At 39.0% G+C, this 27,701-nt stretch overlaps 1 protein-coding gene across 4 annotated transcripts in view; it reads left to right on the top strand.

Moving 5' to 3' along the window:
* Window positions 1-27,701, top strand: part of FAM185A (family with sequence similarity 185 member A) — a 90,741-nt gene that overhangs the window by 21,225 nt on the left and 41,815 nt on the right. For all 4 annotated transcript variants that reach the window (XM_027539753.1, XM_027539756.1, XM_027539752.1 and 1 more), the window contains exon 5: window positions 16,806-16,847. In XM_027539753.1, coding sequence (XP_027395554.1) covers window positions 16,806-16,847 — 42 coding nt within the window. The remainder of the gene's footprint in view (window positions 1-16,805; window positions 16,848-27,701) is intronic.

The following is a 27,701-nucleotide window of genomic DNA, read 5'->3' as shown; positions in this document are numbered from 1 at the left end:
AGCCTTTTATACCACAAACATCATAACAATAACTGTCTTCAGATATATGAATTTGGAGCCCTTGTGTCAGTAGGGGTGTATGTGTGCACTAAATTGCTTCCGTTGTGCCTGAATCTTTGTGACCCTAGGGACCATAGCTTACCAGACTCTTCTGTCCATGGAATTTTCCAGGCAAGAATATTAGAGTGGGTTTCCTTGCCCTCCTCCTGAGGATCTTCCTGACCCAGGGATCGAACCCATCTCTCTTATGTCTCCTGCATTGGCAGGCAGGTTCTTTACCACTACCACTGCCTGGGGAGCCCATCAGTAGGTGGGTGGCCGTTTGTGTGAAAGTGTGTTGAAACCAAACATTTATTGTGTGCTTCAGTGAGTCTGCTGCTTTTACTTGCTGGATAATTGGCTGTTTACAAATGAAGAATACAAAACTTAGAAATATCTAATTGTTTGCTCTCAGTTATAAGTTAATTAGTGGAAGAGAAAGTATTCAATCCAGATTTCTTGACTTTTAGGGAGATGTTTTAAAACAGTGTTTGTACATAGCCATAGTAAATTTCTTGATTGCAACCCAAATTCTGTCATCACTTTGAGGGCTTCCTGGGTTGCTCTACAGATGCTTCCTCTAGGCAAACAACACTATAACACAGATGCACTGCTTCAGCTAGGTTCTGAATTGTAAACTCCAGTTTCAGAATCATTTATTATTCCTTAAATGAGTTTTTGGTATTCCATAGAGTGTCTGGCTGGAGAAGGCAATGGCGACCCACTCCGGTACTCTTGCCTGGAAAATCCCATGGACAGAGGAGCCTGGTAAGCTGCAGTCTGTGGGGTCGCGAAGAGTCGGACACAACTGAGCAACTTCACTTTCACCTTTCACCTTCATGCACTGAAGAAGGAAATGGCAACCCACTCCAGTGTTCTTGCCTGGAGGATTCCAGGGAGAGGGGAGCCTGGTGGGCTGCCATCTATGGGGTTGCACAGAGTCGGACACGACTGAATCGACTTAGCAGCAGCAGCAGCAGAGTGTCTGGGTTCAGCTTAGCTCCATGGAGCCATTCAGGTCTTCAGTTCATTCTATAAAAGTCTTGCTGCTATCTTCAGTGTGTGGCTTCGAAGGGTTCCTTCCATAAAGGAACAGGGAGCTTGAAATTTATTTTTTGTCTATGTATTCTTTTTGTTCAGATCAGATCAGATCAGATCAGTCGCTCAGTCGTGTCCGACTCTTTGCGACCCCATGAATCGCAGCACGCCAGGCCTCCCTGTCCATCATCAACTCCCGGAGTTCACCCAGACTAATGTCCATCGAGTCAGTGATGCCCTCCAGTCATCTCATCCTCTGTCGTCCCCTTCTCCTCCTGCCCCCAATCCCTCCCAGCATCAGAGTCTTTTAAAATGAGTCAACTCTTCACATGAGGTGGCCAAAGTACTGGAGTTTCAGCTTTAGCATCATTCCTTCCAAAGAAATCCCAGGGCTGATCTCCTTCAGAATGGACTGGTTAGATCTCCTTGCAGTCCAAGGGACTCTCAAGAGTCTTCTCCAACACCACAGTTCAAAGCATCAATTCTTCAGCGCTCAGCCTTCTTCACAGTCCAACTCTAACATCCATACATGACCACAGGAAAAACCATAGCCTTGACTAGACAGACCTTTGTTGGCAAAGTAATGTCTCTGCTTTTTAATATGCTATCTAGGTTGGTCATAACTGCAAACCAGTACTGCTGAATACTTAAAAGAGGATGCTCAGTAATGAAGAAAGGGAAAATGAAAGGAGTAATAAGTCTTTCCTGGCCTTGCAGATTGACTCCTATATGTAGAGAAAAAAAAAAAAAAAATCTATCTTAAATGTTTTTTGAAGTGAAAATTTTAAGCATAGCTAGCTGTATTTTCTCGATAAGAAAATGAGTTATCTAATGAACTAGTAATATTTACTATTTGTAATGTTGCTGCTGCTGCTATGTCGCTTCAGTCATGTCCAACTCTGTGCAACCCCATGGACGGCAGCCCACCAGGCTCCCCCGTCCCTGGGACTATACAGGCAAGAACACTGGAGTGGGTTGCCAGTTCCTTCTCCAATGCATGAAAGTGAAAAGTGAAAGTGAAGTCGCTCAGTCGTGTCCGACTCTTAGTGACCCCATGGACTGCAGCCTACCAGGCTCCTACATCCATGGGAGTTTCCAAGGAAGAGTACTGGAGTGGGTTGCCATTGCCTTCTCCATTTGTAATGTTGAATACTGCACAATTGCACTCATCTCACACGGCAGCAAAGTAATGCTCAAAATTCTCCAAGCCAGGCTTCAGCAATATGTGAACTGTGAACTTCCAGAGTTCAAGCTGGATTTAGAAAAGGCAGAGGAACCAGAGATCAAATTGCCAACATCTGTTGGATCATCGAAAAAGCAGGAGAGTTCCAGAAAAACATCTATTTCTGCTTTATCAACTATGCCACGCCTTTGACTGTGTGGATCACAACAAACTGTGGAAAATTCTGAAAGAGATGGGAATACCAGACCACCTGGCCTTTCTCCTGAAAAATCTGTATGCAGGTCAAGAAGCACCAGTTAGAACTAGGCATGGAACAACAGACTGGTTCCAAATTGGGAAAGGAGTACATCAAGGCTGTATACCGTCACCAGCTCATTGAACTTATATGCAGAGTACATCATGAGAAATGCCAGGCTGGATGAAGCACAAGCTGGAATAAAGATTGCTGGTAGAAATACCAATAACCTCAGATATGCAGATGATACCACCTTTATGTCAGAAAATGAAGAAGAACTAAAGAGCCTCTAGATGAAAGTGAAAGAGGAGAGTGAAAAAGTTGACTTAAAAGTCAACATTCAGGAAACTAAGATCATGGCATCTGGTCTCATCACTTCATGGCAAATAGATGGGGAAACAATAGAAACAGTGACAGACTTTATTTTGGGGGACTCCAAAATCACTGCAGGTAGTGACTGCAGCCATGAAATTAAAAGACGCTTGCTCCTTGGAAGAAAAGTTATAACCAACCTAGACATCATATTAAAAAGCAGAGACATTGCTTTGCCAACAAAAGTCCATCTAGTAAAAGCTATGGTTTTTCCAGTAGTCATGTATGGATGTGATAGTTGGACTATAAAGAAAGCTGAGCACTGAAGAATCGATGCTTTTGAACTGTGGTGTTGGAGAAGACCCTTGAGAGTCTCTTGGACTGCAAGGAGATCCAACCAGTCCATCCTAAAGGAAATCAGTCCTAAATAGTCACTGGAAGGACTGATGCTGAAGCTGAAACTCCAATACTTTGGCTACCTGGTGCGTAGAATTGACTCACTGGAAAAGACCCTGATGCTGGGAAAGATTGAAGGCAGGAGAAGGAGGAGATGACACAGGATGAGATGGTTGGATGGCATCACCAACTCAATGGACATGAGTTTGAGTAAACTCTGGGAGTTGGTGATAGACAGGGAGGCCTGGCATGCTGCCGTCCATGGGGTTGCAGAGCTGGACCCGATTGAGCGACTGAACTGAACTGAATGTTGAATCACATATATTAAGTATGTATGCCTTCTAATACAGAAGAAACTAGTGTATTCACTGATTCAACAAAAATTCCCTAATGTTCTGTCACTGAGAATTTAGTGGGAGAATAAGTACTTGAGTAGTTTGTGTTCAGATGTAAAATTTTATGACAGTTTACTATCTTTTGATTTTCTTCTAAGTTATCAAAACTTAGATTCTTTGTAAAGTGTAGTTTGTTGTATTCTGCTATTTGAATATTTGTGATTTTTAAAGAATTCTGTATTTATGTGTATTCTCAGTTCAGTTCAGTTCAGTCACTCAGTCGTGTCCAACTCTTTGCGACCCCATGAATCTCAGCACGCCAGGATTCCCTGTCCATCACCAACTCCCGGAGTTCACTCAGACTCATGTCCATCGAGTCAGTGATGTCATTCAGTCATCTCATTCTCTGTCATTCCCTTCTCCTCCTGCCCCGAATCCCTCCCAGCATCAGAGTCTTTTAAAATGAGTCAACTCTTCCCATGAGGTGGCCAAAGTATTGGAGTTTCAGCTTTAGCATCATTCCTTCCAAAGAAATCCCAGGGCCGATCTCCTTCAGAATGGACTAGTTGGGTCTCCTTGCAGTCCAAGGGACTCTCAAGAGTCTTCTCCAACACCACAGTTCAAAAGCATCAATTCTTCGGCACTCAGTTTTCTTCACAGTCCAACTCTCACATCCATACATGACCACTGGAAAAACCATAGCCTTGACTAGACGGACGTTTGTTGGCAAAGTAATGTCTCTGCTTTTGAATATGCTATCTAGGTTGGTCATAAGTTTCCTTCCAAGGAGTAAGCGTCTTTTAATTTCATGGCTGCTGTCACCATCTGCCATGATTTTGGAGCCCCCCCCAAAATAAAGTCTGTCACTGTTTCCACTGTTTCCCCATCTATTTCCCATGAAGTGATGGGACCGGATGCTATGATCTTTGTTTTCTGAATGTTGAGTTTTAAGCCAACTTTTTCACTCTCCTCTTTCACCTTCAACAAGAGGCTTTTTAGTTCCTCTTCACTTTCTGCCATAAGGTTGGTGTCATCTGCATATCTGAGGTTATTGATATTTCTCCCAGCAATCTTGATTCCAGCTTGTGCTTCTTCCAGCCCAGCGTTTCTCATGAAGCACTCTGCATATAAGTTAAATAAGCAGGGTGACAATATACAGCCTTGACATACTCCTTTTCCTGTTTGGAACCAGTTTGTTGTTCCATGTCCAGTTCTAACTGTTGCTTCCTGACCTGCATATAGGTTTCTCAAGAGGCAGGTCAGGTGGTCTGGTATTCCCATCTCTTTCAGAATTTTCCACAGTTTATTGTGATCCACACAGTCAAAGGCTTTGGCATAGTCAATAAAGCAGAAATAGATGTTTTTCTGGAACTCTCTTGCTTTTTCCATGATCCAGCTGGTGTTGACAATTTGGTCTCTGGTTCCTCTGCCTTTTCTAAAACCAGCTTGAACAACTGGAAGTTCACGGTTCACATATTGCTGAAGCCTGGCTTGGAGAATTTTGAGCATTACTTTACTAGCATGTGAGATGAGTGCAATTGTGTGGTAGTTTGAGCATTCTTTGGTATTGCCTTTCTTTGGGATTGGAATGAAAACAGACCTTTTCCAGTCCTATGGCCACTGCTGAGTTTTCCAAATTTGCTGGCATATTGAGTGCAGCACTTTCACAGCATCATCTCTCAGGATTTGAAATAGCTAAACTGGAATTCCATCACCTCCACTAGCTTTGTTCGTAGTGATGCTTTCTAAGGCCCACTTAACTTCACTTTACAGGATATCTGGCTCTAGGTGAGTGATCACACCGTGATTATCTTGGTCGTGAAGCTCTTTTTTGTACAGTTCTTCTGTGTATTCCTGCCACCTCTTCTTAGTATCTTCTGCTTCTGTTAGGTCCATACCATTTCTGTCCTTTATTGAGCCCATCTTTGCATGAAATGTTCCCTTGGTATCTCTAATTTTCTTGAAGAGATCTCTAGTCTTTCCCATTCTGTTGTTTTCCTCTATTTCTTTGCATTGATCGCTGAAGCAGGCTTTCTTATCTCTTCTTGCTATTCTTTGGAACTCTGCATTCAGATGCTTATATCTTTCCTTTTCTCCTTTGCTTTTCACTTCTCTTCTTTTCACAGCTATTTGTAAGGCCTCCCCAGACAGCCATTTTGCTTTTTTGCATTTCTTTTCCATGGGGATGGTCTTGATCCCTGTCTCCTGTACAATGTCACGAACCTCAGTCCATAGTTCATCAGGCACTCTGTCTATCAGATCCAGTCCCTTAAGTCTATTTCTCACTTCCACTGTATAATCGTAAGGGATTTGCTTTAGGTCATACCTGAATGGTCTAGTGGTTTTCCCTACATTCTTCAATTTCAGTCTGAATTTGGCAATAAGGAGTTCATGATCTGAGCCACAGTCAGTTTCTGGTCTTGTTTTTGTTGACTGTATAGAGCTTCTCCATCTTTGGCTGCAAAGAATATAATCAATCTCATTTCAGTTTTGACCATCTGGTGATGTCCATGTGTAGAGTCTTGTCTTGTGTTGTTGGAAGAGGGTGTTTGCTATGACCAGTGCATTTTCTTGGCAAAACTCTATTAGTCTTTGCCCTGCTTAATTCTGTATTTCAAGGCCAAATTTACCTGTTACTCCATTTGTTTCTTGACTTCCTACTTTTGCATTCCAGTCCCCTATAATGAAAAGGACATCTTTTGGGGGTGTTACTTCTAAAAGGTCTTGTAGGTCTTCATAGAACCGTTCAGCTTCAGCTACTTCAGCATTATTGGTTGGGGCATAGACTTGGATTACTATGATATTGAATGGTTTGCCTTGGAAACGAACAGAGATCATTCTGTCATTTTTGAGATTGCATCCAAGTACTGCATTTCGAACTCTTTTGTTGACCATGATGGCTACTCCATTTCTTCTGAGGGATTCCTGCCCGCAGTAGTAGATATAATGGTCATCTGAGTTAAATTCACCCATTCCAGTCCATTTTAGTTCACTGATTTCCTAGAATGTTGATGTTTACTCTTGCCATCTCTTGTTTGACCACTTCCAATTTGCCTTGATTCATGGACCCGACGTTCCAGGTTCCTATGCAGTATTGCTCTTCACAGCATCAGACTTTGCGTCTATCACCAGTCACATCCACAACTGGGTATTGTTTTTGCTTTTGCTCCATCCCTTCATTCTTTCTGGAGTTATTTCTCCACTGATCTCCAGTAGCATACTGGGCACCTACTGACCCGGGGAGTTCCTCTTTCAGTATCCTATCATTTTGCCTTTTCATACTGTTCATGGGGATCTCAAGGCAAGAATACTGAAGTGGTTTGCCATTCCCTTCTCCAGTGTACCACATTCTGTCAGACCTCTCCACCATGACCCGCCCATCTTGGGTGGCCCCACGGGCATGGCTTAGTTTCATTGAGTTAGACAAGGCTGTTGTCCTATTTTTAGAATATTTATAAATGTATAGTATCCTGACTCAGGAAGAAAAGTGTCCTTGAAATGGTTTGCTGGGATTGATTTTACTTAGAATTTAAATTAAAAAATTGGGTTTAATAGGAGTACTCATGACAGTCATTTTAGTGTTTTATATTTAACTTATGTTATTTTTTGGAATAAATGATTAATGAATAAAACTATTTAAAATATTTAAATTCTCTAACAGGATCTTATTTTAGGCTCTTTGGGAACATACATTAATAAATTGATGACTGTTAGTTCCCATTTTTCTGTACTTCAGAAGTCCTTTGTTGCCAAAAGATTTAGCAATATATACAGGCTAAATGCTTTCTTAAATAACTTTGGATTTTAGAAACTTTCACAAAAGTAAAAGTTACATAAACTATGCAAATACAATTGATAATTTTGATAGCACTCAAAACTTCATAAAGAAGTGTTTCAGTTTTCTCTAAGAAGAACATATAAGCTCTGGTAAATTTATAAATCTGCCTTATGAATTTAGAAACTCAGAAATACAAAATTCTAAAGGAAAGAAACTCTTATTGGATTTAATGGGATTCTTCATAAGCTTATGAAAATGCTTTGTTCTAATTTTAGTGTTTATTCTTAAGTTCATTAAGTTTGATTGTCATTTGACACATAATTTATGTTAATATTGAGTCTGGACACTTAAAACATTTTTATAAGAAGTTATAGCTTCCTTTGTGGTACAGATAGCATAGATTTTTTCTTTTCACGATTTAGACATAAATATGCTGCTATTCCATGCAGTGTTTGGACTCCACTCATTTCCTTGGAGGGACTGGACTCCTTCCTTAAAGGTGATAATGCCATTTTCAGTGTATGGATGGCCTCCAAGCTTCCACTAAAGGGAGAGAGATCATAGAGGATCATGTGAGAAATTTGTTAGCCAGAATGTTTTAAAATGACTTTAACTATAGAAGTCTGAGATAAAGAGCTTAGTGTGTTCTAAGGAAGGAGAAAGGCACACAAGTATTAGTGGGTACTGGCATCTGTGTCACATCTTATATTTATAATTTTTGTTCAGTTGCTAAGTCACATCCGACTCCTTGTGAACTGCAACATGCAAGGCTCCCCTGTCCTTCACTATCACCCAGGTTCATATCCGTTGAGTCGTTGGTGCTGTCTAACCATCTCGTCCTCTGGTGTCCTCTTCTGTTGCCTTCAGTCTTTACGAGCATCAGGGTCTTTTCTAAAGAATCGTCTCTTCATGTCAGATGGCCAGAGCATTGAAGCTTCAGCTTCAGCATGCGTCCCTCCAGTGACTGTTCAGGGTTGATTTCCTTAAGGACTGACTGGCTTGATCTCCTGGCAGTCCAAGGGACTCTCAAGAGTCTTCTCCAGCACCAAATTTGAAAGCATCAGTATTTAAAATTGCTCTTTCTCAAATGTCTGTGAGTTCTTCCTTTTTTACACACCCACTTGGTATTCTTCAGCATTTCATCCTGTTTCATTGTTCTTTCAGTTCTTTCTTTTCCTTGGACATCTTATACACTTTTGATTCTCAACTACCAATGTATTCCAATAATTCAAATTTGTATCTCTAGCCCTGACTTCCAACTTACATATCCATCTGCTTAGTAGACATAGCCATTTGGATCTTTATAGTCTTCTCTGATGACTTCATGTTTCTAACTTCTTTTCTCCTATTTTCCCAGCCCCCATCCCCAACCTCATCCATAATGTATTCCTCCTCTTTTATTTCCATTTGCAGATTCTAATATTACCATGTACATTATTTCCCAAGCTAGAAATCCAGAAGTAATCCTGAATTTCTGTCACCTTCCACATTTAGTCAACACCAAGTTTAGATAGGTTTTAGGTGGCTCAATGGTAAAGAATCCGCCTACCATTGCAGGAGATGCAGGAGACACAGGTTTGGTCCCTGGGTTGGGAAGTTCTTTTAGAGGAGGAAATGGCAGCCCACTCAGTATTCTTGCCTGGAGAATCCCATGGAAAGAGGAACCTGGCAGGTATAGTCCATGGGTTTGCAAAGAGTCAAACATGACTGAGCTGCACGAGCACAATCACCTAAATATTTCTTTCAATCTTTTGTTCAAAATTTCTACTCTTCTAATTAAGATTCTTGTCAGCTCTTGCTTCACCTCTATAAGCAATAAATTTGCTTCCAGTCTTGCCTTCTTCAAATTCATCGTCCTAACTATTGTGTGAAAGTGCAAGTGCTAGTCGCTCAGTCACGTCCAACTCTTTGCCACCCCATGGACTTTACAGTCCATGGAATTCTCCAGGCCAGAATACTGGAGTGCATAGCCTTTCCCTTCTCCAGGGGATTTTCCCAACCCAGGGCTCGAACCCAGGTCTCCCACATTGCAGGTGGATTCTTTATCAGCTGAGCCACCAGGGAAGCCCAGCAATACTGGAGTGGGTAGCCTATCCCTTCTCCAGCGGATCTTCTGACCCAGGAATCAACCAGGGTCTCCTGCATTGCAGGTGGATTCTTTACCAACTGAGCCATTAGGGAACTATTATATGGTTGTTTATTAGAAAAGCACATTGAACATGGCATTGTCTTACCCAAACCCCTTCCTACTCAGTGACTTAGCTAACTTACTATCTTTTTTTGACCTTGTGCTTTGTGTTCTAGAATTACACAATCTCTTACTTCTTCCTGTATACATTCATACCTGTTTTATACTTCTGAGTTTTTGATCAGAGCCCTTGATCATACTGATCGGTTACAGTGTTTCTAAAATGTTTTTCCCGGCTTTCTTTATCTCATTTACTTTTAGTAATCTTTTCATACTCAGCTAAAGGAGACTTTCTCCATTTCTGGCCTTCCATTGACCCATAAATTCTTGCCTGATTATAAACTCCTCAATAGCAGGGATCATGTTTTATTTACCTCTATATGCTTTGCATTTAGCCATGTCCTTGCGAAGTAGAAAATTCTTTCTGCTCCCCCAATCTTCCCCTTAAAAAAGAAGCACAAAAAGGATTTAACCTTTATGGATATTTTATTTCTTTGTTTGGATAATGAGAGTATGTGTGCTGTTTTTACTAAAATCACATTTATTTTAGTGAAGAAAAATAAACTATTTGCCTTTAAATTGATAGCTAATTCTTCCTCTGATCCTTTTAGAATGAAGAGTGGCTAGTTAAGGAGAACTGTTTATTTTCTCAAACATTGGGTTTTGTGGAAAAATTAAATAACTTGAAAGAAGAGTAAGCATAATAATTATTACAGATCATGTGGCATCTGCTTTATTGATAGGAGATCTTTTACAAAGCTCTACTCGTCTCAGATAGTTGATTTGTTTATTGTTTTCACCGTCTGGTGATGGAAAAAGGTAAAACCAAATTACAGAAAACTATGCTAGTAATGTCCATTCAGTTGATCTGTGTATTTTAAAATACTCTGTCTTCTTCCACAAAGTATTTGAGATAAGAATTCCATGTTGTGTATTTTAATGACCTTGGAATATTTCTGTTTAGGGTGGAGATTTTCTAAACAGTTTGATGAGTTGAGAATATTTTTTTTGTTTATTGTTTTAAAAGTCCTTTAGCACTAACAAAAATATTTTTATATATTCCTTATATTTACAGATAGTCTTTTTTTCCATAGTTTTATTATTCCTTTATGCTTTTCCTGTACAGAACTCTAACATTCAAGAGAGATGTAGTTTGAGACTGTATAGATTCTGCTATAATTTAACTGACTTCCCTGGTGGCTCAGATGGTAGAGCGTCTGCCTACAATGCGGGAGACCCGAATTCAATCCCTGAGTCAGGAAGATCTCCTGGAGAAGGAAATGGCAACCCACTCCAGTATTCTTGCCTGGAAAATCCCATGGACAGAGGAGCCTGGTAGGCTACAGGCCATGAGGTCGCAAAGAGTCAGACAAGACTGAGTGACTTCACTTTGTAATTTAACTAGTCCTTTTTTTTTTTTAAGGAAACAAACTTTTTTTTTGGCTCTAAAACCATTGTTTTCTTGATCACTTTTATCACGCTCACTACTGACTGACTTTTTGAAAAAGACCACATTTTCTGTTTTTGTTTTAAAAAGTAAATTTTTGCTGCATTCATTGGAGACTAGTTTAATAAAGCTCCTTTTGTCTTGCTGAATGGCTGAACTCACTAACTAAATGACTGACTATAGAACTATGTCAGTTTTTTTATTGTTGTTGTTTTACTAATAGTTAAAATCACAAATATCAGAAGTCTGCTTTATCTTATTTTTAAGGTGTTCATAAGGTGAAAACAGTAAAGAGAATTCTGAATGTCTGACACTAGCTTAATCTTCCTAAAGATTAGGAAGGAATGAATACTAGATGGTTTTCTTGTGTTCTTCGCGTCTTGAAATTCTTTGACTCCTTTGGTATAGGACAAAGTCAATAGACTAAACACTGTATGATTCTTCTGCAAATTTGTTTTTACCTGTTTTTCCAAACTAAATTTGAACATAGGTTCAAAAAATAATAGTATTTACTATGTACAGGGCAATATGCTAAGCTCTCAAAATATAATGCTAAGTAAGAAACACTCAATCCCTGTCCTCGTAGACTGGCCTAATTGCTCTAACTTAACTGATGAGCATGATTTAAATATAGCATGAGTAGTTACACCTTTTTACCTTTGCTTGCATACTTTTTCAACAAAATCATTATCCCTCAGCATCAAATTTTACTCATATTTCAAACATAGACTCTGATGAAATCTCCAATATGATTCTCTCCCTGTTCATGCCACATCATTTTAGTCTGCTTCCTCGGAATGGTTATGGAACCTAATACATACTATTCAGTTACAACATTAACTTAAAATTATTAATAAACACTCATTTTTAACTTTTCATGTATGTATATCCCTAGATAGCCTATAAGGTTTTGAATGGCCAGTCTATCCTCTGCAGCCCCTGCAAGTGATTTGTGTCCTTCCCACATACAAAATACACTCCCTTCCTTTCAAGGTTCCCAGAGTCTCATCGTATTGCATATCTGCTCAGAGTCCAGAATGTCTACACCAAAATCAGATCCAGATGTAGGTGAGCCTCCTCGGGTACAGTTGCTTAGGTCTAATTCCTCACGTATAGTTCTCAGTCTTAAGACCTGTTCTCTAACCTCCTCAACCCACACACACCACCTGCACACTAAGCATACAGTGATGGGATACACATAGGATAATTGCTATAGACTTTCCTGTTCAAAGGGGAGAAAAATAAGGGGTACAAAGGAGTCATTGGTCCATAATGATTTTGAAATTTAGGTAGGAAAACATTAGAGGTTCTTTGATTAGATCTCATGGCCTTGTGATAATTCTTTAGGTTTCCAGGCTTTGCCCTCTGAGCTCTTGGTTTCTCCCTCTGAGTCATCCTTCCTTTTTCATGAAATGTAGCATGTGTTTGCAGCTGAGGAAGTTTCTTAGTCTGCTTCCTGCCAGCAGAATTTTGGGACTCCAGTGGTCTCATTTCACTTTGTACTGTTACTGTCCCTTTTGGTCGAAGTTAGCAATGTGTTTGCTGATGTAATTCTCACAAATTTTGTCAGCCTTCTATGAATCACATTGGTGTTTATTCCATTAGATGAAGGCCACATCCAAGAATGTTTTCAAAATGTGGACTTCTGCAGAGAAATTAAGATATGGTTCTCGCAAGCTTTCTAGGAGACCTATTGCTTGATTGAGACGATCTGTGAGATACCCTCAGCTGGTTTAATGGACTTTTTGTACAGCTAAATTAATACTGTGAGGTATCACTCTTAATCTTTCTGGAATCTTGACAAAAGATTTTACAGTCAACCCATCAGTTTCATTTTTAGGCCATGTTCTGGCAGTACACTGAATTCAGACTTTGTGTCGAAGCTATTGTTAACTTTCTCATCTTTTGCCATCTTGAGAAGCTGAGAATTTTCAAAATGATTCTCATCCTGATTGTTTTTTTAAACAATCGTTTCTTTAGTTTATCTTACTTTGTTTGCTTTTTACTGACGCTACAAGAAAAAATAGGCAGCGCCTACAACACTTTGACTCTGCTTGGCCATCTTCTTAGCTAGATGATTCAGTTCATTAGGCACATTTCCTACTTTCCACATTACTGAATGTGATAGTGTTGCGAAGTTTCTAATACTGCTTAACAAAGATCTGCCTTCCTCCAGTTTCCAAAACACTTTTTTCATTTCCATTTAAGCCCTTATATGAGAAGCGCTCTAAGTCCAGCTTTCTACTAACACACTGTTCAGGCAATTGAGGCTTTCTCTACCATGCCCCTAAAAATCCTTCCAACCTATGCCTACTGCCAATTTCCAGAGCTATTCCCATATTTTTAGTTATTTATTGTGGCATCACCCACGTCCAGCTTTCAACATCTTTTCTAGTTACCTCTTCCTTTGTAACATATTTAGCAGCTGAAAACAGCAAACACTTATTTTCTTATACTTTGGGTAGTCCAGAATCTGGGTATCACTTAACTGGGTCTTCTGCCTCAAGATCTCTTTTGAGGTTGTAATAAAGGTATCAGGTGGGACCATGGGTTTATTTGAAGGTTCAGCCAAAAGTGAATCCGCTTCCTAGTTCATTCATGTTGTTGTTAGCAAGATTCAGTTCAGATTCTATTGGCTAGGGGCCTCTTTAGGTCCTTGGTCTTGGGCCTCTTTCATAAGGCAGTTAGACAATATGGCTAGCTGGTTTCCATCGCAGCAAAAGAGAGCTAGCAAGACAGATGCAAGAATCGTTTGTAACCTAGTCTTGAAAGTAACATCTCATTTGCCCTTATTCTCTTTGTTAAAAGCATCAGTAAGTCCAGCCTCCATATGAGTGAAGGAGCTCATACATAGGCATGAATACCAGGAGGCAGGGATCATTGAAAGCTATCTTAGCAGCTTTGTGATCCTTGGCCACTATTTGCATGTGAATCTGCATTTACTGGGTTTGAAAATTGGAAGAATATCTAGAACACGCCAGTGAAATAATATTTACTTAACTGTGTAACAGGAGTATCTGCACAGCCTTGTAAATTACTGAAACTTGAAAATAATTTTATAAGCTTAACTTCACACAAACCAAGTTTTACTCCTACACAAGTGTACCTCTTGTTCATATGCTCACGTGAAGTATGATGAAATATGAACCTTTTAGAGAAATTTTTACAGTCAAAGCACGTTTAACTGTTGGACAAATGAATCAAGTGCCTCCTTTCTTTGTTTTCCTTTTTCCCAGGTACTGATACATGTCAGTATTTATAAGATACATGAAATGAAATAAATTATTTTATTCATCCTGATTAATTCTGAGACAAAATTTATTCTTTTACTCTTCTTTTGTTGTTTTTGTTGAGTTGTGTCTGACTCTTTGTAACTCCATGGACTGCAGGTTCCCAGGCTTCCTGTCCTTCACTATCTCTCAGAGCACGCTCAAACTCATGTCCACTGAGTTGGTGATGCCATCCAACCATCTCATCCTCTGTCACCCCCTTCTCCTCCTGCCCTCAGTCTTTCCCAGTTTCAGGATCTTTTACAGTGAGTCAGCTCTTCGCATCAGGTGGCCAGAATATTGGAGCTTCAGCTTCAGCATCAGTCCTTCCAATGAGCATTCAGGGTTGATTTACCTTAGGATTGACTGGTTTGATCCCCTTGCAGTCCAAGGGACTCTCAAGAGTCTTCTCCAGCACTACAGTTTGAAAGCATCAATTCTTCAGCATCGGCTTTCTTTATGGTCCAACTCACATCCATACATAGCTACTGGAAAAACCATAGCTTTGACTAGACGGGCCTTTGTCAGCAAAGAGATGTCTCTGCTTTTGAATACATTTTCTAGGTTTGTTATAGCTTTTCTTCCAAGGAGCAGGCGTCTTTTAATTTCATGGCTGCAGTCAGTATCCACAGTGATTTTGGAGCCCAAGGAAAGAAAATCTGTCACTGTTTCCACTTTTTCCCCATTTGTCTGCCATGAAATGATGGGACTGGATGCCATGTTCTTAGTTTTTTGAATGTTGAGTTTTAAGCCAGCTTTTTTCACTCTCTTCTTTCATCCTCATCAAGAGGCCCTTTAGTTCCTCTTTGCTTTCTGCCATTAGAGTGGTATCAGCTATATATCTGCTGCTGCTGCTAAGTCGCTTCAGTCGTGTTCGACTCTGCGTGACCCCGTAGGTGGCAGCCCACCAGGCTCCCCCATCCCTGGGATTCTCCAGGCAGGAACACTGGAGTGGGTTGCCATTTCCTTCTCCAATGCATGAAAGTGCAAAGTGAAAGTGAAGTCACTCAGTCCTATCTGACTCTTAGTGACCCCATGGACTGCAGCCTACCAGGCTCCTCCATCCATGGGATTTTCCAGGCAAGAGTACTGGAGTGGGGTGCCACTGTGTATCTGAGGTTGTTGATATTTCTCCTGGCAGTCTTGATTCCAGGTTATGATTCATCCAGCTCAGTATACCACATGATGTACTCTGCATATAAGGTAAATAAGCAGGGTGAGAATATACAGCCTTGACATACTCCTTTCCCAGTTTGGAACCAGTCTATTGTTCCATGTCCAGCTCTAACTGTTGCTTCTTGACCTGCTTCACAGGTTTCCCAGGAGGCAGGTGAGATGGTCTGATATTTCATTTCTTTAAGAATTTTCCACAGTTTGTTGTGATCCATACAGTCAAAGACTTTAGTATAGTCAATGAAGCAGGAGTAGATGTTTTTCTGAAATTTTCTTGCTTTTTCTATGACAATTTGATCTCTGGTTCCTCTGCCCATTCTAAACCCAGCTTGTATATCTGGAAGTTCTAGTTTCATGTACTGCTAAAGCCTGGCTTGGAGGATTTTGAGGATTACCTTGCTAGCATGAGAAGTGAGTGCAGTTGTATGGTAGTTTGAACATTCTTTGGCATTGCCCTTCTTCAAGACTGGAATGAAAACTGACCTTTTCCAGTCCTGTGGCCATTGCTGAGTTTTCCAAATTTGCTGACATATTGAGTGCAATACTTTAACAGCATCATCTTTTGGGATTTTAAATAGCATAGCTTCTTTTACTCTACTTGTTTCTTACCATTTTCTTTTTTTACTCCTTTTTTACTCTTCACTATAGTTTTAGAATTATGATAGTGCAGTAAATATAGGTGGTATAACTCTATGAGTATCCCTTAAACACACGTGAAGAAAAATACTGCTATTTTTGATGCTGGAGGAAGGCACTGGGAAGAATGGTTTCAGAGTCCTGTGTTTATCCTGGAAAATAGATTTTCATTGGAAGAAGGGAATATTTGAAGTTTTTTTTTCTTTGTTAGTCATATTTCAATTATTTATTATTCCTGTCCCAAGCCTTTTAAACTCTTGGCAGAAAAACCACTGAAATCTCACAGATAGGTTTGCCAAACTGGCCTGAAAAATAACAGTAATTACTTTTTTCCATGGATTATTTTAGTGTTATTTGGTTCAAAACTTGGCTTTGTGTGGTCTGATAAATATTGTGATGTTTAGGTTGAAAATGCGTAGTCAGTACATTTAAGTCATTTTTTTTTTTTTTTTTTTTTACATTTTTTAACTTTTAGAAGAATCATTATTTTTCTTCCATGTTTCCCAGGAAGTACAGGGGTTTGTTTTTTTAGTTGTGCTGTAGTAGATTAAGTTAGAGTGGAAGAAGAGAGTTTGTATAGATGCCTAAAGCTATTTATTTTGTAGTTGCGCATAAATCTCTGACTGGGAGTGTGATACTGAGAAAAATTGTGCACGACAATAATAATATTATTAAATAACCTTGTGGATATCTAACCATGTTTTAGAACATTATTAATACATTTCCTTTCTGGATTACCCCTAATGTGTAAAGCTTTCTTTTTCTCTCTTTTGCAGGTAATATAACATTACGAAGCAAGATGGGTAACATCACAGTAGGTATGTGCTAAGTGGTTGTTAGTAAATTTTGTATTCTTTTTAAAATAGCTATATTTGTGGTATTTTATTAGAGTACATAAAATCTACAATTTAGCCGATGAACCTAATAGTATCCTGATATACCAGTCAGATATAGGCAGACCCACTATATGAACTGAGGATGAGATGGTTGGATGGCATCACTGACTCAATGGGCATGAGCTTGAACAAACTCCAGGAGGTAGTGAAGGACAGGGAAGCCTGTGTGCTGCAGTCCATGGGGTCACAAAGAGTCAGACATGACTTAGTGACTAAACAATAATAAATACATGAATGTGTGAAATTATTTCTAAAAGTTCATTGATTCATCATCCTATAAATTCTGTATAATTATAGGTTTGCTATCAGTCAGAATACTGTTAGAATTCTAATTTCACCACTTTCTATTCGTGGAAAATTACCTAACTGCTCTATACCTAAGCTTCCACCTCTGAAAAAAATAGAAATAACAGTTCAGTTCAATTCAGTTCGGTTCAGTCGCTCAGTCGTGTCCAACTCTTTGCGACCCCATGAATCGCAGCACGCCAGGCCTCCCTGTCCATCACCAACTCCTGGAGTTCACTCAGACTCACATCCATCGAGTCAGTGATGCCATCTCATCCTCTGTCGTCCCTTCTCCTCTTGCCCCCAATCCCTCCCAGCATCAGAGTCTTTTCCAGTGAGTCAACTGTTCGCATGAGGTGGCCAAAGTACTGGAGTTTCAGCTTTAGCATCATTCCTTCCAAAGAAATCCCAGGGCTGATCTCCTTCAGAATGGACTGGTTGGATGTCCTTGCAAGAACACCATTTGATAGGTACTAACTGAGAAATAACAGTTAGTACCTATCAAATGGTGTTCTTGTAAGGATTAAATGAGATATTTAAGTACTTTAGCGTAGCATCTGACATATGATCTGCTGCTAAGTCACTTCAGTCGTGTCCAACTCTGTGCAACCCCATAGACTGCAGCTCACCAGGCTCCCCCGTCCCTGGGATTGCCCTGGCAAGAACACTGGAGTGGGCTGCCATTTCCTTCTCCATTGCACAAAAGTGAAAAGTGAAAGTGAAGTCACTCATTCGTGTCCGACCCTCAGCGACCCCATGGATTGCAGCCTACCAGGCTCCTCCATCCATGGGATTTTCCCATGGCACTCCACTGGAAAGAGTACTGGAGTGGAGTGCCATTGACTTCTCCCTGACATATGGTAAGTACTCAGTAAATAATAGCCATTTTAATTATTGTTATTGTTCTAATCCTAAGCCAGAACTAACAGTGGCTAATGGTCCTTTAGACCTAATCACCATATGTGATGCTATGCCTATGGGAATAAAAGTTCAGATCCTGGAAAGCTTAGATAGAGCTCTTCTCTATCCCTAGTTACACCTGCTTGCCTGTTAGGTGAAGGCAGTCTGAGCAATCTGAGCTCTGAGTGGTGGTTGATTTTTAGACCTTAGAGCATAGGGGTCAGTGGTGGGAAACCAGGATCTTTGTTGAGGAGCTATGGCTTATTGCCAGTATGAATGCTCTGGCTTCCTGGTTTTGTCCTTTTGACATTTTACGCTTTCTTTTGTGTGTGTGCTAATTGAAATGGTAAATATACTCAATAATCCTTTTCGCTATCACTTCTTGTGGATTCTCAGAATTAAGGTGCACATCTCTTTTTAAGTTTTCTAGACATTGTAACCTTTATGTTCAGTGAGGGATAAATAGAAAATAAAGGCTTCCTAAGTGATAGTTGTAAATCATTTTAACTGAAAACATGACAGGATTTACCTTTGTCCCAGAGAGAAATCAAAATTTACTGCTGACTTTTCAGGCTGTTCCATCAGAGGGTGCGTCTGGGGTTAGTAAGGAAAGTTTCTAGGGTGAAAAAAAGATACACTAGTAAAAAGCTGATCTATCTGGGGGTGGAGAGAGTCCTAGACATGGGTAGAGTTTGTAGCAGTAAGGGAAGGGAAGGAAAGAAAGGGAATATTTCCAATTGGGAGGCACAGTGAGTTTCACTGCCCACTAGCAGGCCCTTTAGGCAGATGAGAATTTGAGAAATACTTATTTGATAATGCTAGTATTATTGTTGGATGGAATTGTGGGAACATAAAGGGAAAACCCTTCTTTCTAAAATTGGAAATAAATGCATTATTACCCGTACTGAAAAAGAACAGCAACAGCCAGGATGAAATGAACAGTAATTTACATCTTTGAAGATGGTTTCACACTGTATAAATGATTAACCGTTTTAAGTTTTAAGGGCTTCCCTGTTAGTTCAGCTGGTAAAGAATCCTCCTGCAATGTAGGAGACCTGGGTTTGATCACTGGGTTGGGAAGATCCCCTGGAGAAGGAAAAGGCTACCCACTCCAGTATTCTGGCCTGGAGAATTCCATGGACTGTAAAGTCCAGTGGGTTGCAAACAGTTGGATACAACTGAGTGACTTACACACACACACAAACTAATCTGGATGGGGGTAGGAAGAGTGGGTAGTGTCTTTCTCTTTCTTCTTTCATTTTATTATCTATAAGACAGTAAGCCACAATGTTTTAACCTTAACAAGAGTGTTCATTTCTTAAATTCCTTTAATTCTTTGCATATCTCTATTAAGACTTTGGAAGAAAGTATAAATTATGTCACTGTTTATATTGGTCTTAAAATTCTGTTAGCATTTGAAGACAGCCCTGGATATGGCAAAAACTAGTCCACATATATTTACCAAGTTCCTGCTCCATACCAGGAGCTCTTGTAGATACTGGGGAATATGTTGGTCAAAAGATATTGTCTTCATATCTTTGGGCTGAGAAGAAAGATAGTAAGTATGTGAATAACAAAAGATAATTTCACATAGTGTAATGAGTAAATAAGAGAGGGTAATGTAATAGAGCAGAAAGAAAGCTGCTTTGTTTAGCAATCAAGGAGAGTCTGGAGAAGAGATATTTGAATTAAGGTCAGAATAATGGGGAAAAGGCATGTAAAATTCTGGATGCACAGCTCCGTGGATATAGAGGACAGCCAGTGCAAGCCCTTACGTGAAATGAGTTTATCAGTTTGCAGAGAAGATACATTCACAAAAATCAAGTCTTTCATAAGCAAAGTGTCATTTTTCATTTATATATATCTTTAATTTCTCTTACCTTGTTTTTTAGTTTCCAGTGTAGTGGTCTGAGATATCTTTGGTTAAATTTGCTTTTTTGACCCCATTATGAATGGAATTTTAGAAAATTTCATTTTCTAATGGTCTGCTGCTGGTATATAAAAAAAATACAAATGACCTTTATTCATGGACTATGTTTCTTGTGACCTTGCTAAATTTATTTATTTATTCTAAATAGTGTATTTTTTAGCATCCAGAATTCTTTTCTAGGTAGGCAGTCATTCCATTTGCAATTAATACAGTTTTATCTCTTTCTTTCCAATCTGTTTTCCTTTTTTTTCTCTTTTGCCTTATTAGGCTAGGAAGGTTCTGCAGCACAGTATTGAATATTAGTGGCAGATTGTTCCCAGTCCTAGCATCCAGTATTAGAGGGAATACATTCAGTGTTTTCCCTTTTAAGTGTGATGTTAGCTATGCAGGCTTTTCATAGATACTCTCTATCAGACTGAGGAAATTCTTTTTATTCCTAGTTTCCTGAAAGATTTTTTTTTTCTTTCCTTTGATCATGAATGGATGTTGAATTTTGTCAAATGTATTTTCTGTATTTATTGAAATGATTGCTTTTTAAATTCTTTTTTTACTCTATTAATGATGAATTGCATTGATTTTTGATGTTAACTAACCTTGTATGGTTGGATGGCATCATTGACTCAATGGACATGGGTTTGGGTGGACTCCGGGAGTTGGTGATGGACAGGGAGGCCTGGTGTGCTGCGGTTCATGGGGTCACAAAGAGTCGGACACGACCCAGGGACTGAACTGAACTGAATGAACTGAACTGAACTTTGTATTCCTTGGATCAAACATACCTAATCATGATGTAGTATCCTATTTATGGCAGAAAGTGAAAAGGAACTAAAGAGTCTCTTGATAAAAGTGAAAGAGGAGAGTGAAAAGCTGGCTTAAAACTCAACATTCAAAAAACTGAGATCATGGCATCCAGTCCCCATCACTTCATGGCAAATAGATGGGGAAACAATGGAAACAGTGGCAGACTTTATTTTCCTTGGCTCCAAAATCATTGAAGATGGTGACTGCAGCCATGAAATGAAAAGAGGCTTGTTCCTTGGAAGAAAAGCTCTGACAAACCTAGACAGCATATTAAAAAGCAGAGACATTACTTGACTGACAAAGGTCTGTCTAGTCAAAGCTATGGTTTTTCCAGTAGTCATGTATGGATGTGAGAGTTGGACCATAAAGAAAGCTGAGCACTGGAGAATTGATGCTTTTAAACTGTGGTGCTCGAGAAGACTCTCGAGAGTCCCTTGGACTGCAAGATCAAGCCAGTCAATCCTAAAGGAAATCAGTCCTGAATGTTCATTGGAAGGACTGATGCTGAAGCTGAAGCTCCGATACTCTGGCCACCTGATGCGAAGAGCTGACTCATTGTAAAAGACCCTGAAACTTGGAAAACTGAGGGCAGGAGGAGAAGGGGGCGACAGAGGATGAGATGGTTGGATGGCATCACCAACTTGGTGGACATGAGTTTGAGCAAGCTCCGGGAATTGGTGATGGACAAGGAAGCCTGGTGTGCTGCAGTCCATGGGGTCGCAAAGGGTTGTACATGACTGAGCGAATGAGCTGAATTGATCCTATTTATACATGTTGGGTTGAGGTTGCTCTTTTTTTTTTTTTAAGATTTATTTATTTATTTTATTTATGGCTGTGCTGGGTCTTCGTTGCTGCATGTGGGCTTTCTCTAGTTATAGCAAGTGGAGGCTACTCTCTAGTTGCTGTGTGCGGGCTTCTCATTGCAGTAATCTCTCTTATTGTGGAGCACAGGCTCCAGGATGCATGGGCTCAGTCGTTGTGATGAATGGACTTATTTGCTCCATGGCATGTGGTGTCTTTCCAGACCAGGGATTGAACCCATGTCCCCTGCATTGTCAGGCAGAGTCTTTACTACTTAACCACGAGGGAAGCCCAGCTGCTAATATTTTGTCAAGGACTTTATATTCATGTTTATGATGAATGCTGATCTGTGATTTTTTATTTTGTAAAATCTCTGTAGGTTTTGTTATTAGGATTACACTATGCTTATAAAATGAAATTGAATATATATATTCATATATAATCTCTGTCCATATGTGTGTACAATACACACATGATGATGAGAGGAAAAGGAACACTTAGTGGGATGGGAACATGGATAAACATGAACAAGCAGTTCCCAGAATATACATGTACATTGTTGTTTCACCTTACTGCTAATCAAAAGCATCTAAGTATAAACTGTCATGAGTTAAAACATTGATAATATCCATTGTTGGGAAAGTTAGGGTGAAACAGGGATTCCCATCAATTGTTAGTTCAGATATAAATTGATCATTATGTAAGTCAGTTTGTAAATGTATATTAAAATTGGTAGCGTCTACATTTGCTTTGTTCTAGCACTTCCTCTTTTAGAACTTTATCTCAAGGAGAGAGTCTGGTAAGGATATAAGGATATATACATAAGGATATAAAGATATATACGTGATGTATGTATATATCATCTCTGTTTTTAATAGCAAAAGAAAGTATACATTTTAGGTTGTTCTCAGTAAGAGAATAACTAAATACAGTATGCTACAGTCATAAAGTGAATGTTCTTCAGCCTTTAACAATATACTTAGGTCTGTAGTATACATTATAGAAGGATATTCCTGACATTTAATTAAATGAAAAAAAATAGTAAAACGTACTATTATTTCAAAATATGCTTTCATATTGAGTATTAAATCAGAAAAAAGAAGGGAGGGAAGGAGAATGAGAGTGGAAGTAAGAGGAGAGCACAGCAAAATTCATCCAGAATTTATATAGAAATCAAAGTTGTTTGGATCCTGTTACAGGTTTCTTCCTTTGAATATATCTGGACCTAAGTCACTGATTGGTGGGAATAGGTCCCATTTTTACTGACAACCAGAGCAGGAGATGCCATACAATTCATCAGGAGCCCACTTGAGCTCTTTAGTAAGTAAAAAATCAGCTTTTGTTTAATAAGAGCACACTGTGTAAAAGATTAAATATATAAACAAATAAGCTGACATAATCTTTATGCAAGTCATGATAGTCCTTGTTACTTATTTTGTGATATGCTGTTTCTCACTTTAATAAATTGGATGGAAACAACCCTGGTAGTGCTGGAAAACAGTAAGCAATCAGGGTCAATGAAGAGTCAGAACTGCCCTGAGACAACAATCTTTTTCCTTTCTGTAAGCAAGAGTTGTGTACCTATCTGTACATTACTGAAGTCTTAGAAAAAAGAATTGATTTTACTAGACTGGTAAATCTTTGTCTTAAATAGAAACAAATGTAACATTGTGGGTTTTTTGTGGGGATAGAAGCTCATTTTCTTAGAATGTTTTGCTCTAGGAGCAGCAGCCTTTATCTGTAAAGAGCCGTATAGTAAAATTTTTGGACTCTGTGAGCCACGTAGTCTATGAATACTCCGCAGCATTCTCATTTTAATATGCTAGCAGCCATTGACAGTATACAAACAAATGGATGTGTCTGTGTCCCAGTAATACTTTATTAATAATAAGAGGTGGACTGTAATTTGACGACCCTGCTATAGAATCTAAAGACCATTGTTGTTATGATTCTGGAGAAATGTTGGGTCTGGTACCTTAATCCCAAAGGTGACAAGTGGGTGATATTTATTTGAAATTTCTTGATTGGTTGATTTTTGTTTTCCTTAAATCAGAAGATTTGTTGGACAAAGTTGAGGCAGCTCAGCAAATCAAGACAACCTAATTAAAGTCACTTCATAACTTGAGTTTTGAGAAATTGAGATCAGTAGAAGCAAAACAATTACAAAAAAACAAAAAGTGATGTAGGTACCTAAGAAGGAAATTTGTTAGTCTACCAGAGGTTTCAAAATATTGGAATGGATGTAGAGAAAAAGCTATACAATATTATCAAATTGGAATATTAAGAGACTAAAGATGATACAGGTATTATATTGTCTAATTTCAGGAAAATAGATTGTGTTATCTCATGGTTCCTTTTAAGAGGAATACATGTAATTATGATCCTTTAAATCTAGTTTAGATAATATAATTGATCTGCTTCTTAGGTAATCTCCACAATCACTTGGATTTTATATATACATTCTAACCTACATACAAACGGAGAAGGCAATGGCAACCCTCTCCAATACTCTTGCCTGGAAAATCCCATGGACGGAGGAGCCTGGTAGGCTGCAGACCATGGGGTCAGTAAGAGTCAGACATGATTGAGTCAGACACGATTGAGCGACTTTGCTTTCACTTTTCACTTTCATGCATTGGAGAACGAAATGGCAACCCACTCCAGTGTTCTTGCCTGGAGAATCCCAGGGATGAGGGAGCCTGGTGGGCTGCCGTCTATGGGTCGCAGAGGGTCAGACATGACTAAAGCGACTTAGCAGCACCAGCAGCAGCTACGTAGAAAAACCCTGTTCTTCCCAATTTCCCTAATACGTTTAGAGCTCTCTTAGAAGCTGAAGTTATATTAAAAAAAAAAAAAAATTGGTTCAGTTCAGTCTCTCAGTTGTGCCCAACTCTTTGCAACCCCATGAATTGCAGCACGCCAGGCCTCCCTATCCATCACCAACTCCCGGAGTTTACTCAATCTCATGTCCATCGAGTCGGTGATGCCATCCAAGCCATCTCATCCTCATCCTAATTTTCCCTAGACTTATATTTTTAAAAACAGTATCTTTCCTCTGGAATACCTGGTCATCTTCCTTTTTTAAAAAGTCAGTAGGAGAAAGCAGGGCTTGATGGTAGATAATGGTGAAATAGAAGTTGCTCATCCAGCCTTACTTTGCCTGTTCTATGTTCCCTCTTTTGGAAGGCACTGCCAGAAGCTGTGTACTGGAAATTATATGTTTTAAGAAGGGATATTTTCATAGTTTTTTTTGAGGGGGGGCTGGTAGTAGCAGTTGCCTTATGTGTTTCTTATAAGCCCAGCCTGCTATAAGCTACCTTCCTAACATAGAATACCTAGGGGCAGGACATTAATTTAGAAAATTTTCCTCAAAGTGACCTTAAAATTCTGCCTTTACAAATCCTTTACATCCTATATATAAACTTTGTTCCTTGTTCTTGAAATTAGTGTAGCTTTGGAAGTATAGGACTCAAATTGCAAAATCATTATCTTTTGTGTTGCTGTTCCTTAGTTATCTGCATGTTGAAATGAGGTAAAATTATAAAAATTCAGAAGAACTCTCTGAATGTGTTTGAACAATTTCAAGAGAATTCTCCCTTTATCTGAAAGAAAATAGAAAAGTTTGGAATTTTAGCCTTTTGAGCTTAGTTGTTATTCTTTGCTTAATAGCAGAGTATATATTACAAATATCTATTTATTTGGTTATATGTAGTGTTAGCTGGTAGCTGACATCAGTTTTTCCCTTTTGTGTGTGTAATTTTCCAGGAAGACTCAGTGGTCTCTGTCAAATGAACACAATCTTTTTCCAAAGTTGTGGTGATAGAAAACTCTCTGTGGGATTTTATTTATTCTAGTCACTGTCTGTACTAGTAATTTTTGTTCACTTAAGCTCTAACACTTTTTTCCTTAAGGCTTCTTCCAAGATCTATAATAGAATTTCTCTGTTTTGTGAATCTCCAAAAAATGAAATTCTATGAATGAAGCCTTAATTTGACTCTTGGTAATTAATTTTTAGTTCCATTCATTTGTATTAAAGTGAAGTTGCTCAGTCACATCCGACTCTGCAACCTGGTAGACTGTAGTCCACCAGGCTCCTCTGTCCATGGGATTCTCTAGGCAAGAATACTGGAGTGGGTTGCCATTACATAGCTTTTAAAATACTACCTTTGCTTTCTCTTTTGAAAACACATCTTGAATTTTAATTTTTTTGACAGCCTTCAGTGGGTGGGCCAGTATTAGAGCTCAGAACTGATAACATGAGTGTATAATTTATTAATGGGTTAGGATATAATTACTTAGCTGTTGTTTATGTCCCATGTGAAGAGAAACAGAAGTGAAAAGCATTGTTTATGAGCTATATAAAAATTTTGTGGGTTTCCCCTAGTAAAAGCAAGAAATTAAATATTGTTTCAAATATTTTACTTTGTTCAGCTTGGGGTAATACACATTTTGTAGATTTTTTTTTTTTTGTCCATAACATATTTTTACTTGGCTTCTTTAGGATGCAGTAAGAAGTTTTTCTTTAGGATTCAGTAAGGCAGGAGAAGGGGATGACAGAGGATGAGATGGTTGGATGGCATCACTGACTTCATGGACATGAGTTTGAGCAAGCTCCGAGAGTTGGTGATGGACAGGGAAGCCTGGCATGCTGCAGTCCATGGGGTCACAAAGAGTCGAACACTGCTGAGCGACTGCATTGAATTGAATTGATTGAAGAAGTTTTTATAGGAGTTTCTCTTGGTACCTGAGGAGAGAAATACTCATCTTTGTCCAGCTGCTGCTGCTGCTAAGTTGCTTCAGTCGTGTCCGACTCTGTGCGACCCCATAGATGGCAGCCCACCAGGCTCCGCCATCCCTGGGATTCTCCAGGCAAGAACACTGGAGTGGGTTGCCATTTCCTTCTCCAGTGCATGAAAGTGAAAAGTGAAAGTGAAGTCGCTCAGTTGTGTCCAACTCTTTGTGACCCCATGGACTGCAGCTTACCAGGCTCCTCCATCCATGGGATTTTCCAGGCAAGAATACTGGAATGGGTTGCCATTGCTTTCTCTGCCTTTGTCTAGCTACTCCATATCATTTATCTCCAGTGGCTTAACTTCCCAACTTCGGTGTTCACTTGGAACACTTAAAAATTAAATACATTGGATCTGATAAATGGCATTTTGAATATAGGTTAGAGATAAATTATTATAAATTATCCTGAAGTCACATTTTAAACTATTTATTCCCAAGTTTTTGTCTCTGTTTAAAGTCTTAAACATTTATTTTAAAGAAGAATGATGGTTCCTTTGTGAGTATACAAATTTTTTTCCTTCACATTTTGTAAAAGGTGTATAATTTGGGGCATTATTTTCACCATACTCCCTAATTTGTTTCTACCTTGAAGTAATAAAAGCGCCTAATAAAATACGCTTTTTATGAGATCTCTGTAAAAAATATGCTTTGATCTTCAAATAGGACAATCAAATAGACAAATTAATAGAAAGGACAATCTAATAGAAAAACTCAAAAGTTCTGTTGCTATGGGAAAGGACGAAAAAGGAGAAGCTACACAGTACCGACTCTTCACCACAGTCATCTTACTTCTTTACCTGTCAGCATTCCCTGAAACTTGAAACACTGGATGATTGAAAACTGGGTTCAGTGATGACAAAGGGAAATCTGAGTGGCAAACCAGGACCACCTTAACTATGATTTTCTTCCCTTGACTTAAAGATAATCTGTTCAGTTCCCAAAACTTGAAATATTTAGATATAAATAAACTTCACCCACTTTTCATGTCATTCCTTCCCCTCCACATCTCTCTAACAAATGCAACAAAACCTTATGTAATGTAGTCTTTCACTGTTAGCTGCACTTTTTAGTACTAGCTCATTTGCTAAAAGGAGAAAATATAAGAGTTTTTATTTTTATTAACTTTGCTACTACTTCTATGTGACTGTATGTGAGATAGAATTCTTTAGTAAATATTGAAAGTTGATAGTAAACTAAATGTGTCAATGATGCTTAATGGTTTGGGTTGTCATTACTTCCATAATATCCTTCCTACGAGTTGGGTTTTA

This window comes from Bos indicus x Bos taurus, chromosome 4 (genome assembly GCF_003369695.1).
Source record: "Bos indicus x Bos taurus breed Angus x Brahman F1 hybrid chromosome 4, Bos_hybrid_MaternalHap_v2.0, whole genome shotgun sequence".
In the NCBI taxonomy this organism is placed as follows: domain Eukaryota; kingdom Metazoa; phylum Chordata; class Mammalia; order Artiodactyla; family Bovidae; genus Bos; species Bos indicus x Bos taurus.
This window is presented reverse-complemented; position numbering and strand designations above follow the sequence as displayed.